The 16417-nt window shown below is 36.2% G+C and overlaps 1 protein-coding gene across 1 annotated transcript in view; it reads left to right on the plus strand.

Moving 5' to 3' along the window:
- Positions 1-16417, plus strand: part of LOC108717058 (serine/arginine repetitive matrix protein 4) — a 74940-nt gene that overhangs the window by 45761 nt on the left and 12762 nt on the right. Inside the window, exons 2-8 of the mRNA XM_018263803.2 lie at positions 1393-1521; positions 4433-4516; positions 5366-5437; positions 5830-5856; positions 7718-7768; positions 12597-12689; positions 13107-13263. Coding sequence (XP_018119292.2) covers positions 1393-1521; positions 4433-4516; positions 5366-5437; positions 5830-5856; positions 7718-7768; positions 12597-12689; positions 13107-13263 — 613 coding nt within the window. The remainder of the gene's footprint in view (positions 1-1392; positions 1522-4432; positions 4517-5365; positions 5438-5829; positions 5857-7717; positions 7769-12596; positions 12690-13106; positions 13264-16417) is intronic.

Raw genomic sequence — 16417 nt, forward strand, 5'->3', positions numbered from 1 at the left:
GTCAACTTTCTGACATTCGGTCATACAGGACTGCCAATATGTCTCCCAGACTTTATAGGGCAATTTACAGGGAGGATAGGCTTATATATCAAGTTGGTTAATATAAAGGTGGTGATAGGTGATGTCCACAGATCTGAAAATCAGTGTGCGATGCTGCTATGGCGTTTGAGTGGCGTAAAAGAAAATACACATACGTATAAATACAATCTATGACTAGGTTTCCTTAATGGATGATTTCATCCCTGCAATGGCATTCAATTACACTTGAAGAGCGATACACAGCTATATAAATATGCCATTTATTGTACATCCTGTTTTACACCATTTTTTCTAGAGTAAATCATTTTACACAGCATGATAAATAGGCCCTACTACTCCTGCTCTCAGTCAATGCTAGTGTATAATGTATACCCCCTGTTATGCTCAAGCTTCGTGCCAGCATGAAACTCATTATATAGAGCTCGTTAGGGTCTTGCACTTACTTGTTAAACAATTATCCCTCTGCTACTACAGTGACTTATTCGGGGGCAAACCATACTTTTTTGGGTACCAAGCAAATGCCACGTTTCTTTGAAACTATTGACTGCTACCTTATGGTTTTTGCCATGCCTTCATAGACCTCAATCAAACATTTCACTTATTTATTGCACTAATTCATGACTTGTAATTTGTACAAATGCAGCAATAAAATGGGCTTTATGTACACTGAACCCCCAGAGTCAGCTCTGCCTCATATTTATACCTCCTGTAGGACAAACTCACCTTTTCTAATAAGCCTCAGACACTGGCATTACAACTGTGATTATCTTTAGGTAAAGTTTGTATTAAAACTATTTTTATTCTTTGCATTATTTTAAAGCATAAAATACTTTACAAAAAGGGCATAATAAGAGAGAGATCATAAAAATATTTATCACAGTTAATATAGAAGAGGATTGAAGAGAATATATTAGAGGCTGCCTCTTACAATGATACACAAAGTATTGCTTAGTGCTGATCCATCAGGCATGGTATTCTGTTGCATCATTTCATATTTTCAGCATGGCAAATTACGGGACGGCCCTCTCACATAGACTCCATTTTAAGCAAATAAATCTAATTTTTAAAATGATTTCTTTTTCCTCTGTAATAATAAAACAGTAGCTTGTACTTGATCTAAGATATAATTAATCCTTACCGGAGGCAAAACAAACCTATTGGGTTTCATTAATGTTAAACTGATTTTTTTTAGTAGACTTAAGATATGGAGATCCAAAATATGGAAAGACTCCTTATCTGGAAAATCCCAGGTCCAAAGCATTCTGGATAACAGGTCCCATACCTGTACATACTGTATATATCATCAACTTTGAAGAGGCACTGGCACTAATTCTCTGTATCCATTTTTTATAGCAATGACACTTCCAGCTGTATACCCTGTCCAGAGAAAGAGAACAAATATGAACAGCAGAATGGAAATTTGGCCAACTATGGTGGAAAAGAGAGGTTTGGAAGACAGCACTCACCACACCGTGGGCATAGGTATGTAGTATCAGGGATACTGTGAATATTGACCTGTTTAGATAAGAATAGTTCGTTTAGATTAGCTGTTATTGCAACTTGCTGGTGCCACTAAACGCTACTGTCTGTCTTTTGAACAATATGCTGTTCTTGTGTTGCTGCAGGGGACATGCTGTTTGGGTCTTCTGTTTACTTGAAACAGATAACAGTGTTTGTACTGTACATAAAAGATTTTTGCACATTGATCTGTTTAAAGACAGCAGTACTCCTAGTGGATGTTGAGAACAGGCATTGAGTACAGCCGTAGTAGAGACCTTGTAACCCTAGCTGTAGCTGTAATCTATGGCTCGATTGCTTTATTCATCTAAAATCATATTTTGAAAGCAAAATACAATGGTGGTCCCTACAAAATCAAAACAAAATGCTAGACACTAAAATCCAAAACATTTCTGGAACATCTTTTGATGTTAGTATAAGTGCACTTACATTTTTGTTTTACTCAAAGAAAATGTCATCTTAAAAGGAATTTTCCATTGTGAAGCACCAGAAGTGTAATGCAGTTGTCTATGGAGAGTTGTCATGCTGACCTTGGTCATTGCAAGTAAAATGTTCTGTTAATGTGGGAAGTTAAATGACTGTACTTTACTATTTAAGGGAAATAATTTAAGGTGGAGATTTCTCAAAGGTTAAACTTGTATTCCTAGCATCTTCCTGGCATTTTCCTATTAAGTCAAATTATATCACATTTCTGTGACTTTTTGCTGCAGTCATCCATTTCTATGACTTATCCCCTCTTCCCACAGTGGCATATCCCTTATAAAGTGCATGTCAGGTGCAAGTAGTTGAACTGCAATTTTATGGGCAGAAATCTTGCAAGAATGCAGAGAATTTTGGGAATGATTAATAAAGAACATGGACTGCCTTTAAAGCAATGCAAGTCTATAGGGAGACAATTTTTTTGATTAATGATTAATACAAATGAATGTTTGAAATGATTCATAAATCTATGCGGTATCCAGATATAAAACTTGTTTCTCCTTGGAAATAAATAATGATTTTTTTGTAACATTTTCCTGATTGTAACAGTAATCTTTACAGCTATTGGATGCAAAGCAATGGAACCAGATTATGGTTATTGCAGGACCCCAGAACTGCAAGGCAGCAATGCACCAATATGCTGCGAATAAGATATACATATACACACAGACTATATAACTGTATTAGGCTTTTTACTATTGCTATAACACAGCATGCAGACATTTTCTATGAAAAGACTGACTTCTGAGCATGATTCACAGGAGAATGCACACAGCATACTGCCAACAGTCATTTAAGATTAGAGATGAGCAATCTGTGTGCTCACTAGACACAATTGCAAAGATCTGTTCTAGTCATTACAGTGGCCTGTGTGTGACAAACTAAAGTAGAAGACATATCATTTATAGTGATGGGCGAATTTGGGGCGTTTCGCTTCGCCTGAAAATTCGCGAATTTCCAGCGAAATTCGCAAAACGGCAAGAACTTAGCGAAACCGTGCCGACGCCGGTGAATTTTCGCAGCAGTTTCGCAAATTTAAATTTGCACATCACTAATCATTTACTGCTAGGGATGGGTGAATTTTTTCGCCTTGTTTCGCGCAAAAATGACACCCATAGACTTGTATGGCTACGTACGTCAAAAAATTTCGCCGCACAACAAATTTTTTTTAACACCCAAAGATTTTTAGGCGTCAGCGACATTTCGCCGGCGGCGAATTTTTGCCAAAACTAAACAGGTCAAATTCACCCATCCCTATTTACTGTCTTTTCTGTGTGTTATAATCTGCCTTATACTGATGTTCCATGGAAATTGTAAATATTCCAGACTTGGCTGTCAGTGTCCTTATTTCACATACAGGTGAGCTGAGAGCTTTTATCAATAACGAATAGCTGTATTTATGCTGGAAAGAATATTTGTTCAATGATTTGGTATGTGGCAGCAGAAGCCTTCAAACGATAATACTGATCACCAAAGAATATGCCGAGCAAACAAGGATTTAAGGGGTCCTTCTGGATGTAACACGGCAGGATTTTAGCAGTTAATTACACGTATTTAGCAAAGGAAATATCTGTACTACAACTCAAATAGTTCACAGGGCACAAAGAGATGCACTGCACTGAAGAAACTACCAGTGTAGGAAAGAACGCAATAGTCATAAATCAGATTTACAGAAATAAGATGCCTACGACAATCAGTAACAATCTGAATCATAACAGAATCCAGCGTTTTAGGTGCAAAATTATAGTTTTGTTCAAAGCAGTTCCCAACAGAACAGAAACTTTATTTATTGAAAGCAGATACATAATGGATTTACTTATATTTAAAATTGGAATTCAAAACAATCCAAAGCAGTTTGAATTTTAGCACATTTACAAAACTGGGATGAATTTTGAAGTTGTGCTCCCATATGCCAGAATGCTTGCTTAACCATAGACCAACCCCTTACTCAGTAGAAAGAAGGAAGCTGTAAAATGGACTGCTTAAATGTCTTGCCTAATATCTAGTGTGGCTTCCTTCTTTCTAATATTACTGGTACACCCATTGATACAGCCCATGGTAAATCTGAAAGCTTACTTTCCTGTTTATATAAAATGCTTATTGTTCCCATGTAATCCCAGTGACTCTGTATACTACTAATGTCATTATCTGTCTAGAACAGCAAAATGGGACAATGATTAGAAGTGATACCTTCCAGTGCTGGGGTTCTAGGTTCAATTCCACTTTCTATAAAGAGTTTGTTCTCCCTGTACTTGCATGAGTTTCTTCAGACAGGTTAATAGGCCTCTGACAAAAATTGACCATAATGTGTAGGGAGCAAACAAGTGTATTGTTATAGCTGAAGAAGATACATGAACACTGACTGAACTGACTAATCTTGGCATTCTATTACCAGCCACTCCGAAGAAGATGTTAGCATTTCCCCTCCTCCTAAAGCAAAGAAAAAGAAGAAGAAATCTGAGCGCAAGAAGAGGAAAAGGTGAGTACACACGTGTGCTTGGCAAATTAAGTTTTAATGTCAGTGACTTATAGATAGTAAATACCAAATTGCAGATGGACATAGGCAAGTGAATTATTGGGTCAATGTTAAAAGAAAAAAAGGAGACTGCAGGTCACGCAATCTTCTTTCACTGTCCCTTGAGCAATATATAATTTTGCCTTAATTTTCTTTGTGAAATGCATTTCCCTAATCAGTGAACATTATAAGATGGCCATATATCAATATGTAAGCTAAATGGCATTTTGCAATCAATCATCTATCAACAGGTAAAGGAGAAATACAAACTAAAATGAAGTACAGTATATGCCGTATTGCTTAATACCTATATTGGCTTCTCATTGTGGCAGCTCTGTGTCCATCTCATAATTTACATTTCATATATACAGCTTCCAAACTCTTATATTCAGACCCTTCTCTGGTGTATTTTCTCGAACATGTCTCTGATGACTCAGCTTCAGACTGCATCTAATGCCCCTTCCCCCTGATGTATATCTCATGCAAGAGAGAAGGCTTTCATCTCATCCATGGAGACGGACTGTGGCAAAATGTCCACTGTGTTTGTGTTTCACTGGCAAATGCCAAACATAGGCATAGACCTGTTCTATGAATGCCTAGAACAAGTAAATGCCAATATTTACCAATAAAACATTCAGCCTTCATTCCTTTTTACTGTATAAATCCTGAAAAATTTTTTTTCTCAATTTCAATTCAGACTTAACTGCATTCTGAATGGAAAGAATCATGTACTTATTGGCTTTGTGAAAGGTTTGAGTTACCTTACAGAATCATTTCAATCTTAGAAATCCCATGTATTACTATCTTTTCTAGGTCTCGCTCATACAGCCCTTCTCCTGTGAAAAAGAAGAAGAAGAAAAGCTCTAAGAAACGGAAGAGAAACAGGTATGAACTTTAAATGAGTTCGTGAAATAGAAACTTTATCAAGCAGTAATGCAGCCCAAATCCTCTGTGCATCTAAGAACCTAGTTCTGGGAACAAACTCAATTAATAACAGTCACCTAAACAGTGAGAGATTTTGACATTACGGTGATTGTCAAAGGGTGACTTAAAATGAAAACAAAAATATTGTACTGCATAACAGGAACATTTATTAAAACATTTAATAACATTAAAAGCATTTAATTATATTCTTTATGAGGAAAATCCTTTGAGAATTAGGTATCAAACCTTAATGTACATATTGAATTCTGCCGTCAAGGTTTTTATTGTATCATCAAATGCATTTGGCAGTTTTTTTATTGAAAATTTAACTAGATGTTTTATCATTTCTTTAGGTCTTCCTCAAAAAAAAGAAGGCACAGGTAAGTCAAGATTCTAATACATATATATATTTTGGTATTTCAGTTTTGTTACTTCATTCCATGGTTCTTTAAGAAAAAGAAAACTCTTGTACAGTGTACTGTGCTAAAAATTAAAGATCAAATACAACCAATAGCAGCGATTTTAAAGGGGTTGTTCACCTTTAAATTAACTTTCAGTATGATGTAGAGAGTGATGTTCTAAGTCAAATTGCAATTGGTTTTCATTTTTTTTTGTGTTTTTTTAAGTTATTAGAAACATTGGAATGTTAACACAGAAATGTTATGAGCCAGAGAACAGAAACAGCAATAAAATATAAATGTAAACTACAACTTAATGTGGCATATGTGTTTTATTACAAGCACAAAAAGATTTGCCACCAAAACACCAAAAGAATTTCTGAAACGCTTACTTAATTTATCAGATGTTTTTCTGAAATAACATTTTTTATGTATTACCAGAGGATCGCCGTATTCATTACTGCACTGTAGGTGCCTTTTCTACTAAAAAGTGATTATGTATATAAATAAATTCCTTATGAACTGTGCACAGTACAGAATACCAATGGTGGCATCATTGTATCATAGCTTTATGTGCAACAGTGAGAGAAAGTTAAAGGATCAGTAACATAAAAATGTTTTATTAAAAAAATACGTTAGTGTAGAACAAAAAAAAATGCAAAGACATATTAAACTTTCAAATCTCTAAGTCGTTATTAAGAAATAACTTACTGAAACTCCGCTTGCGCTCCTCTTCAGAAAAGGCGACATGGCAACAATCCATCATGCGACGCTCGATTTCTCCTCCCTGGCTATCTCCTATGAGAAAAGCATGGAGGAGAAATCCAGTGCTGCACGATGGATCACGGGATCGCCTTTTCTTAAGAGGAGCACAATCGACGTTTCAGTAAATTATTGTTTAATATGTATTTGTGTTTTTTTTCGTTCTACACTAACGAATCTTTTAATAAAAAAATTGATGTTACTGGTCCTTTAATAAATATGCTAGCCATTCATGCCACACACTGCAATCACTTTCCGTTGTGTTGTAAAATGAAAATATTACATATTTAACTAGGGGTTATGATCCCTTGATTTTCTGTTAAGTAAATAATTTTATACAGAAGAATTGCTAAGTATGTTCTCAAATCATTCCATCCCTTCTCATTAGGAGTTATGCCTTTGAGAAGGCATTTTCATAGTTACATTCAGTAGAGCCCCATGAATAAAAATGTAAGTTAACTCTTTAACTACAGAAAGGACATCAGCAAAAATAGGCAATATGGTAAGTGTAAAATATATGAAGAAAAGGAATATTATATATACAAGATTAGCTATGGCCTCATTGTGCATTGTGTGAATATAACATGAAGGTCCTTATTTATCCAAATCCAAAAACCTGTATTTAAACAGGTCTGAGATACTGGAGCTTAAACTGGGGTTTAATAAATCTCGTAACATTTGATTTTTTTTCCACTAAAAATTCGGATAACATTTTAAGAGTTTTTGGCATTCGAAGTTTGATAAATAACCCCCAAGGTGTGATTTGTAGTTTATATTTATATTACAATGGTCATATACAGCTAGATTTAATTCAACTACAACAACAAATTATTTACCAAACTCAAATGTGAGTTTCCTCATAGACTTCAGTGGAGTTTTGACATGAAAACCATGAGATAAATTTCTCTCATCAGATTGAATCTGCCCATTAATTTGATACCACAGATAAAGATTATTGTATTTTGACTTACCTGCATTTTAGGTCTTCATCATGTATCTAGCAGCTGTTAAATATTGAAGATTAATTACTTTAATACCTTATTAAACAAAACATTAAATGAATATGCATTTCTTTCTTTAGCTCCTCCAGTCCAAAAAATAAAAGAAGGCAAGACAAAAAGCACAAAAAGCAGTAAGTAGTGTCGGTTTATACTTTATTTTATATATATATATATATCATTAATACTATGATTCTATGTACATTTCTAAGTAAATAGGTTCCCTGAGAATTCGCTGCATTGAACTCTAACCTCTATGTCATGTTTTCCATTTTAACCCATAAGCACATCTTCTCCAGAGAAACAAAAAAACAGTTTTGAGCTTTTTTCCTTACCTATTAATTATAGGAAGTGCTCATTGCTGCACCTTTTTTATCTCAGTAACATCCATCTTAGATGAAGCTTAATTATGTTGTGGTCTTACCAGTGATTTATAGGGCCAGATTTTTTATTTTGTCCCTTGAGCCCATGCTTTTTTCGATAACATGGTAGTGTGTTGCAGAATATTGCATACCCTGAAAATTGCTACATAAAGCAGCTGAGTTTGAGTTTCCCCATAATAATAAATGAAGAGTAACACCAAAAGATGCTCTCACATCCATATGTATTAGAATGTCTAATGTACATTTCATCTGCACTTATGAAAACTCTACATAATTTCTAGAAATAATGATATTTTGTATAAGAGCAGCATGATTTTCACATGGACATAAGTATACTTTATGAAAAGGCCAGTTAAAATACAGAAGCACTCAGACTGTGACCCTGAGCAGGCTTTGGTTTATACATATCTGTTATTAGGAAGTAACAATAAGAATTTTGCCTCCAACGAAAATATTTTTTTATAAGCACAATAAGAATAATTGGCCTGTCAATGCATTCATTTTAATTTCTTCGTTTTTTATCTGTTTTACTGGCGTTTTAAAGGGATATTGTCACTGGAAAACATGTTTTTTCCCCAAAATGCATCAGTTAATAGTGCTGCTCCAGCAGACTTCTGCACTGAATTCAGATTTTTTTTATTTTTAATTTTGAAACCTGACATGGGGCTAGACATTGTCAGTTTCCCAAGTACCCTCATGTGACTAGTGCAATATGATACTGTTCATTACACATTTATTACATTGTACATTTTAAATATCAGTTTGAAGAGGGTAGAATTTTTTGGTGCAAATTAACTGCTTTTAAGTATGAAATTAAATATACTATTTACTATCACAAATGTCAAAATGTGTAATAGTTTCTCTGTTGGCATATGAATTGCTAGGTGTTCACAAAGCATGTATTAAAGTGGACCTGTCACCCAGACACAAGCTGTATAATAAAAGTCCTTTTCAAATTAAACATGAAATCCAATTTCTATTTTTTATTAAAGCATTCAAAGCTGTTGTAAACTCATTTAAAAGTCTCAGCTGTCAATCAAATATTGTCTGCCCCTCCTTGATGCCTTAAGCTTAGAGGCGGGGCATACAATTACTTTCACTTTCCATTCAGCATTTCCTAGATGTCACTGCTCTTCCATTCTCTTCAATGTTTAATTGTGTAGCCCCAGATTGGGGATGAACATCAGGTCCTCCATTCTGGTGTACAAACAAGATTTTGAGATGATGCACAGCTTGCCTTAATAACAGTGTCCACAAAATGGCTCCTGCCTGCTTGCTATAATTATGAATTCCCAGACTGAAGGAAACAAGATTCAAATAATTTATATAGTGTAATTAAAGTTCATTTTGACTAATGTGATAAAACAGGATTTTGAATACGTTTTTGGGGCGACCGGTCCCCTTTAAATAGGCACAAAGCAAAACGTATTTGCATTGTGCATATTTATTAGGTCAATTCTGTTTACCACAGAACCCCAATAGTACATGACGGACTGCTACTATGTACAACAAAATAGCCCTTTTGTATAAAGGAAAGTTTAAATAAAGAAACTGCTACTTTCAGCACAATATCATCAGTGAGAACGAATAATCTAATTTCCTGTTAAAATCTGAGCATATATTTTTCATGTAGATCAGATATGTGAAAGGGCTTTCATGCTGTGTCTCTATATTGCTCTGATTACCAAGCATATTGGCAAGAGAAGAACTACAGGAGACTTCCTCTCTACCTTGTGAAGAGCAAGCGTGATTATCATTACTGTCAGGGACAACAATAAGAATCACTGACTTAGCAGTAGGAGCTCTGCTCTCTGAAAACTGTAGTTGTCAAGCTATGCCAGACCAAGCTAGAGATATATTGAACCACAAAGCAATATCACATATTGTTCAGAAGAAGAAGATGGGGCTGAGGATGGAAATTGTTAGCAGCACAACATACACATAAAACTATTAAACCGTGGACTTATATTGTTTTTTCCATTACATTTTGAAATGTTAAATTATAATAGTAAATTATCAGCTAACAGTTAAATGGTAGGTGGTACAATTCTGTATCTTTTTGTTTTTCTAAAATAAAAAAAAGAAGAGAAGACAATGAGAAAGAGGAAAAGGTCAAAATGTCTAACTTTGTCAAGCATATTGCAGGCCACATTAAAGCCCATAGATGTGCTGCAGTTCTGACTCTTTCCAGTAAAGGATGGACTAAATCCTTGCTTTCCCATCTATGTTAATATGGATGGAGAGAGGTCCATAAATATTTGGACATTGATAAAGTTACTTGACAGACCTGTCTTGCTGGAGGAGACTGGCTTTTGAAACTGTTTAAAAGGAAACAACCAGGAGTTAAGCAAATGCTTAAATAGCAATTACATTTACAAATAACTATAAAAGCACTAACAATTTTATACAAATTCATACTGAAACTTGCTTAGAATTATGTTTTTTTGGGTTGCCGTCTTTTAAAGGACCTGTAAAGCCTACATTATCCTACCATGTATATAAATTGGGCATATCTTCCCCACCCAAGCCACCTAATTTGTACCATCACATTTTCCTAAAACAAATAGCAGCTTTAAGACAGCGGCCATTTTCCCTCTGACACATCATCAGTAACATTGACATCTGCAAACAGGACATGTATGCTGTAAAGTTCATGCAATGCAGAATGCAGGTTTACACAGGCACAACATACTTTGATAAAAAGTTCTGCTGGAGTTGAGCACTGTAATGGTTAAGCTGAGCTCAGGAGAGGTGGTTAGGAGAAAAAATATAATCGGACAGATAGAGTTTCTAATGGAACCAGCAATGCTATCTCTTCATTGGCTGTTAGACTGAAGGGTGTGTTTAGTAATCTGAGCCGAGAAGAACTGAGCATGCTCATGAGCCAACAGACAAAGTAAATTTCTGATGGAGGGGGTCGCGTGGGTTAGAGGAGTAGAAGTATTTTTAAGTGCTTAAGGGAATGCTGCAGCCTTACTGTTAACAGAGTGTCAGGCATATAAAGATTTCAAAGGGACTGTTCACTGATTAAATTTTTGTGGGGGGTTTTGTCCTTTAATAGCACAATTGCTTTATCAAAAAATAGCTGGTACAGATGTCTTCTCTCTACTTCAATTATTACTGCCCAAATCCACAAGGTAACATAAAGTTTACAGAGCAAATGGAAACAATTTTTTAGAATTAAAATTATTTGCTTAAAACTGGACTTAACATGGACCATAAGTTAGAGCTTTCTGAATAACGTGATTGCGAATAATCGATCCCACACCTGTGCTTATTAAAATTAATGCTAATTCCAAGAGACCAACCTCAATATGCTTTTACAATGTTTATGTTAAAGGACCAGTAACATCAAAAAAAAATGTTCAAAAATTCGTTAGAGCACAACAAAAAATGAACACAGAGACAAATGAAACTTTTAAATAGCAAAGACTTTATTAAGAAATAACTTACAGAAAATCCACTTCCTGTCCTCTTCAGAAACGGCGACCATCCACACTGCAGCAATCGATTTCTTCTCCCTGGATATTCACTGACATCCTCCTCTCGTTGTGTCCAACAGCAGCTGGTTTGTTCCTGTGCTGGCGGCGATGAACTGACAGCAGCGAGTCCTCTCGCTTCCCTTCCACTGGCCTGGCCGTCTACAGTCTCCCAACGGCACACTTGTTCCTGCACTTTCACTGTGCATCGGCTTCCCTGCTCCGCTCTCCTCACCTCCCTCTCCGTCTCCCCTCCTCCCCAAGCTGCTGCCTTATCAATGGGCTGCTATAGACATCACGCGTTACTGTGAATATAAAATGTCTGGACTAGCCGGCAGTGCAGCATGCATGTGTATATTTTCAGCAGCAGTAGAGCCGATCCTGCCCAGACCCTAGGGAAGCAACTTCATGTACAATCAGCGCGCCAAGCCGCGTACTTCCATTCCGACCTGGATCGAGTCTGGTTACTAGCTGCCCTTCTCTTCCTCCTCCCTCACTCACACCAGCGAGCGCCACGATCGGCTTTTGGGAAGGAAAGCTCAGGAGGCAGTGGCCGCGCTGTGGGAAATGCTGCCCCGGATTCCAATTCCAGCGCCGGGGAAGTGAAGGCAGAGCACGAGCAGAGATCCCAGACGCACAATCTGTCCCCTTCCCAGAGAGGAAGGGAAGCCGATGCACAGTGAAAGTGCAGGAACAAGTGTGCCGTTGGGAGACTGTAGACGGCCAGGCCAGTGGAAGGGAAGCGAGAGGACTCGCTGCTGTCAGTTCATCGCCGCCAGCACAGGAACAAACCAGCTGCTGTTGGACACAACGAGAGGAGGATGTCAGTGAATATCCAGGGAGAAGAAATCGATTGCTGCAGTGTGGATGGTCGCCTTTTCGCCGTTTCTGAAGAGGACAGGAAGTGGATTTTCTGTAAGTTATTTCTTAATAAAGTCTTTGCTATTTAAAAGTTTCATTTGTCTCTGTGTTAATTTTTTGTTGTGCTCTAACGAATTTTTGAACATTTTTTTTTGATGTTACTGGTCCTTTAATGAGAAATTCAACTTGAATTTACAGTATCTGCAAGTTGAAATGTTGTTTTTGTGCATTCTATAAAGGTCCCGTGGTAGGCCACGGAAATCCCATCGTCATCGCCATCGACATTCACGCTCATCAAGCTCAGAATACAGATCTTCAAGCTGTGAAAACAGGTAATAAGTTAATTACCCCCATGGGGCTTATGAAAAGTCCTAGGTTTAGGTCTGCGCCTAGCTGTAGTAACTTCTCAGTTTACCGTTCTGGGTGGTGTGTTTTATTCACCCAGATCATCCCATCAGTTTTCTTATTAACATAATAAACAACCATATTTGAATTTTTTATTTGTATCTTTTATATCATGATTGACTTTGTCATTGACTTGGGCACTTACTTCGGTGGTACTACAAACTTATCTGAGCACTATGGCCTGCCCCCCCTTCTTTTAACTCTTTAATGTTTTGGGTTTTAATCTAAGTATTTTAACCTGTGAGCTCAAGTTGTTATTGTAAAGTGTTGTGTAACTTTTTGCCAGTATGTATAAATAACTGATGATCATGATCTTCTAAAACCTTTCTTTTCTTCATTTAAAGACTATATGACCTGTCAAAAGATGAAAAACACAGATCAAAAAGAAAGCGACACAGATGTAGAAATTCTAGGTCCGTAAACAAGAAAAAGAGGGAAGACAAGAATCAGCACAACCTGCTGTCAACAAAAAACAGGTGTATTCACTCCACCAATACTGAAGTAAGTAGATCTCTTCAGTCTGAAGTTGTCCTTCTAAAAAGGGAACCGGGTGATTGTAGTGCCGGAAGGGTCTGGAAAATATTTATCATATCTTAAAGTTATTAATTCCTGAAACATTCAGTGCTTTATTAATATTCTTTATTTGAAGTTGTTGAATCAGCACAATGGGGAGGCTGCGTATGCATTATTTGTATGTATTAATACGTCTTCAGTAAATTGTTTGCCATAAGGCAACATGGGTAATTTAGTTACACTGGCAAATTTGGCCCAGTCCAGTAACTCAGAACAACTAATAAAACTTTATAAGGTTCTTTAATGAGTGTAAATGAGTGTAATCACAGTGTACAAAGTGCAATTTTAAGTGCAAGTCACCATGATTTTTACCCAAAATGCAGCATTTCTCCGCCCCCATAATTACAACATCATTGCTGTATTGAGGTGGTGATGTATCTTATGCAAGTGTAGCTGACGCGTTAAAAGAAGCTCAGTTGCGTGTGCAGTCTGATGCATTTGACACAATTGCGCGTGAAAATTTTTGGTGTTCAGATGTCATATATGGCACTCGCCATTTAAAATTACATCTGCAATGGATTCTTTAGGCACAAGTTCACTATGTCAGTTTGTGCAGGCCTCTCTAGGAACACTGGAACTTGCTCATTTCAAGGGGGGTTATAGATCCAGGGTTCTATGTTCTGCAAAACTGCCATCTCAGTTCCAGTGTCCCTGCTCAATATGGGATTGGGACCTGGTCAAAGATTGAGTATTACTTTACAGTGCTACGCAATATGCTGGCGCTATATAAATACATGTTAATAATAATATTAAGGCTGGAAATCTCTTTAGAAAAGTACTAAATAGTCCAAGACAGGTCTGCCAGCTCCCCCAGGTTATTGCATGGGTTCCAAGGATCAAATGAAGATCTGCTAATTTGGTGACTTTAAGATAAGAGATATTAAAATTGGTCAGTGACCTCATTAAATAAGGTGGCCATAGATGTTAGATGCCTTCAAATGTACTTTTGGCCACATCCCATGCAGTCAATACATAATAATACACAGGCAGATAGACTTCCCTAATTATTGTAAGCAGATTTTTATCAGGATATCAAAGCAAGACTGTACAATGTTTAACAAATTTGGCTGAAAACATCCATATTTTCCTGTGTCTTGCTTGCTTAATTTAGGGGAGCGAAAGTCTGTTTACAAATGTTACAGAATGACTAATGCAGATTATTATGAAGGAAGGCTGTAGCAATAAGAGCATAGAAGCTCAGCTGTGAAATAAAAACCCTGCAGAAAAAACTGTTGCAGCATATGACAGCTAATTCTTTCTGGTGTTCCTTTAGAGGCACAGTATGGACAGTGTTGCTTTTGTACATGGCTTCACAGCGTGTGATGCAATAAGTGCTTTTTAAATTGTCATTCTACATTGTCCCCATTATGTATTGTAAACTGCATAGCTAAGAGATACATACTTAAAACTGTGTTACAATATATATATATATATATATATATATATATATATATATATATATATATATATATATATATATATATATATACTGTTGAATAGGTTTACACAAAAAGAAAAAATAGATATAAAATTATAGTTTGCCCTTTCACAATTGATTAGGTCTTCAGTCAGTTTGTTATTTGTATGCTGAAGCATCCCAATAAATGCAGACCTTCTCATTATCATTTATAGAATGGAATTTTTCAGCCGTATTATCTACCTTTCCCCGGATATACTGAATAACAGGCTGTAACCTCTAACACTGATAGTAATCAGCCGGATGATAGTTATATGCCCAACAGAAGGCAGAGTCATTCTTCCTGCTTACTCCCCTACAACGCTAAGTAGGATTCGAAAGCTGTTAGGGTGATTTCAGAGATAAAAATAAATGACACTTTAAATGCCAGCATGAGTTATCAGTTTCCTTTTCCCTGATTAAATGAATTGCAGTGTGTGTCTATAAAAGAATTCCCCAGAGGGTAAATTTAGCTGATGAAATACCAAGTGGCTTTCATTAGGTCTATTTCATTAAACACTATGTAACCATCAATGTCTTACACTGTGCCCATTATGGCAGTTTAATGCAGAATGTTTAGAGGGAGGCAGCTTTTATGAACTTTCCAGGGTATGCAGCCTCCCTACTGGGCTTTAGAACTTGAAGAACTAGCTTTAAACATTGATTCCTGTCGAATATCTACTGTTTTCTTATCTCTCTTATACAGTCACAGTTTTACAGGAAAGTAAGTAGATATGGTCTGTAACTTTAGGGAACAGTCAATCTCAGTCAATCAAGAATACTCAGCTCTCAACACCATATCCTTCAAATGTGGCCTGCTTATTCTGTTTAAATCTCTCACATCATGAGAAATATAATGAGTACAAAGCCTGTAATTAGTAAGTTTTTAAATAAGAATAGATTGGAGCTAGACATTTTGCAGACGTTGTCTCGGTTCTAAACGCCAAAGCCTCCACAAACATTGTTAGCTAAAGTTATTTATTTTTTTCCAAACTGATTTGACTTCATTGTAATTAAAAAAAATGTTTTTAATCTGTCCAAATTTAAATGTGGCTGGTATGACATTAGTAGATAAAATATCTTGCATAAGTTTCCCTCTATTAGAGTCCAATAATGAATGAGATACTAACTCACCCTAAAATCTTCTTGCTTCATGTATTAAGAATATCTATTATATACATATTTTATAACTATAAAAAATAAGCGAAATACTTAATAAATAAATGCCTAGCTACTAGGGATGCTCCGAATCCAAAAAATCCTCCAGCTGAGCACCATTCGCAACTAATGACATGACTAAGAATTTTTATAAGGATATTATTCACAAGATATTCATGGTAATTTATAAAGATATAAGAAGTCGCCTCAGGGTTACGTGACCAGTCAAAAGGCACTCGACCTGTGGCCCTGTGCATTTATATGGTCATGTAACGCCTCTGTGTCTTTAATATCTTTATAAATTATATATAAAACACACAAGCCATGAATATTTTGTGAATTAAACCCTTATAAACATTGCTTGGTGATGTCATTATTTAAGAATTGTGTTCAGTGATGCAATTTGTATGACATGACTCAGATGTGTATCATATAGTGAATAAAGTACCCCCTCTTGTAAATTATAAG

Source organism: Xenopus laevis, chromosome 1L (genome assembly GCF_017654675.1).
Source record: "Xenopus laevis strain J_2021 chromosome 1L, Xenopus_laevis_v10.1, whole genome shotgun sequence".
NCBI lineage: Eukaryota > Metazoa > Chordata > Amphibia > Anura > Pipidae > Xenopus > Xenopus laevis.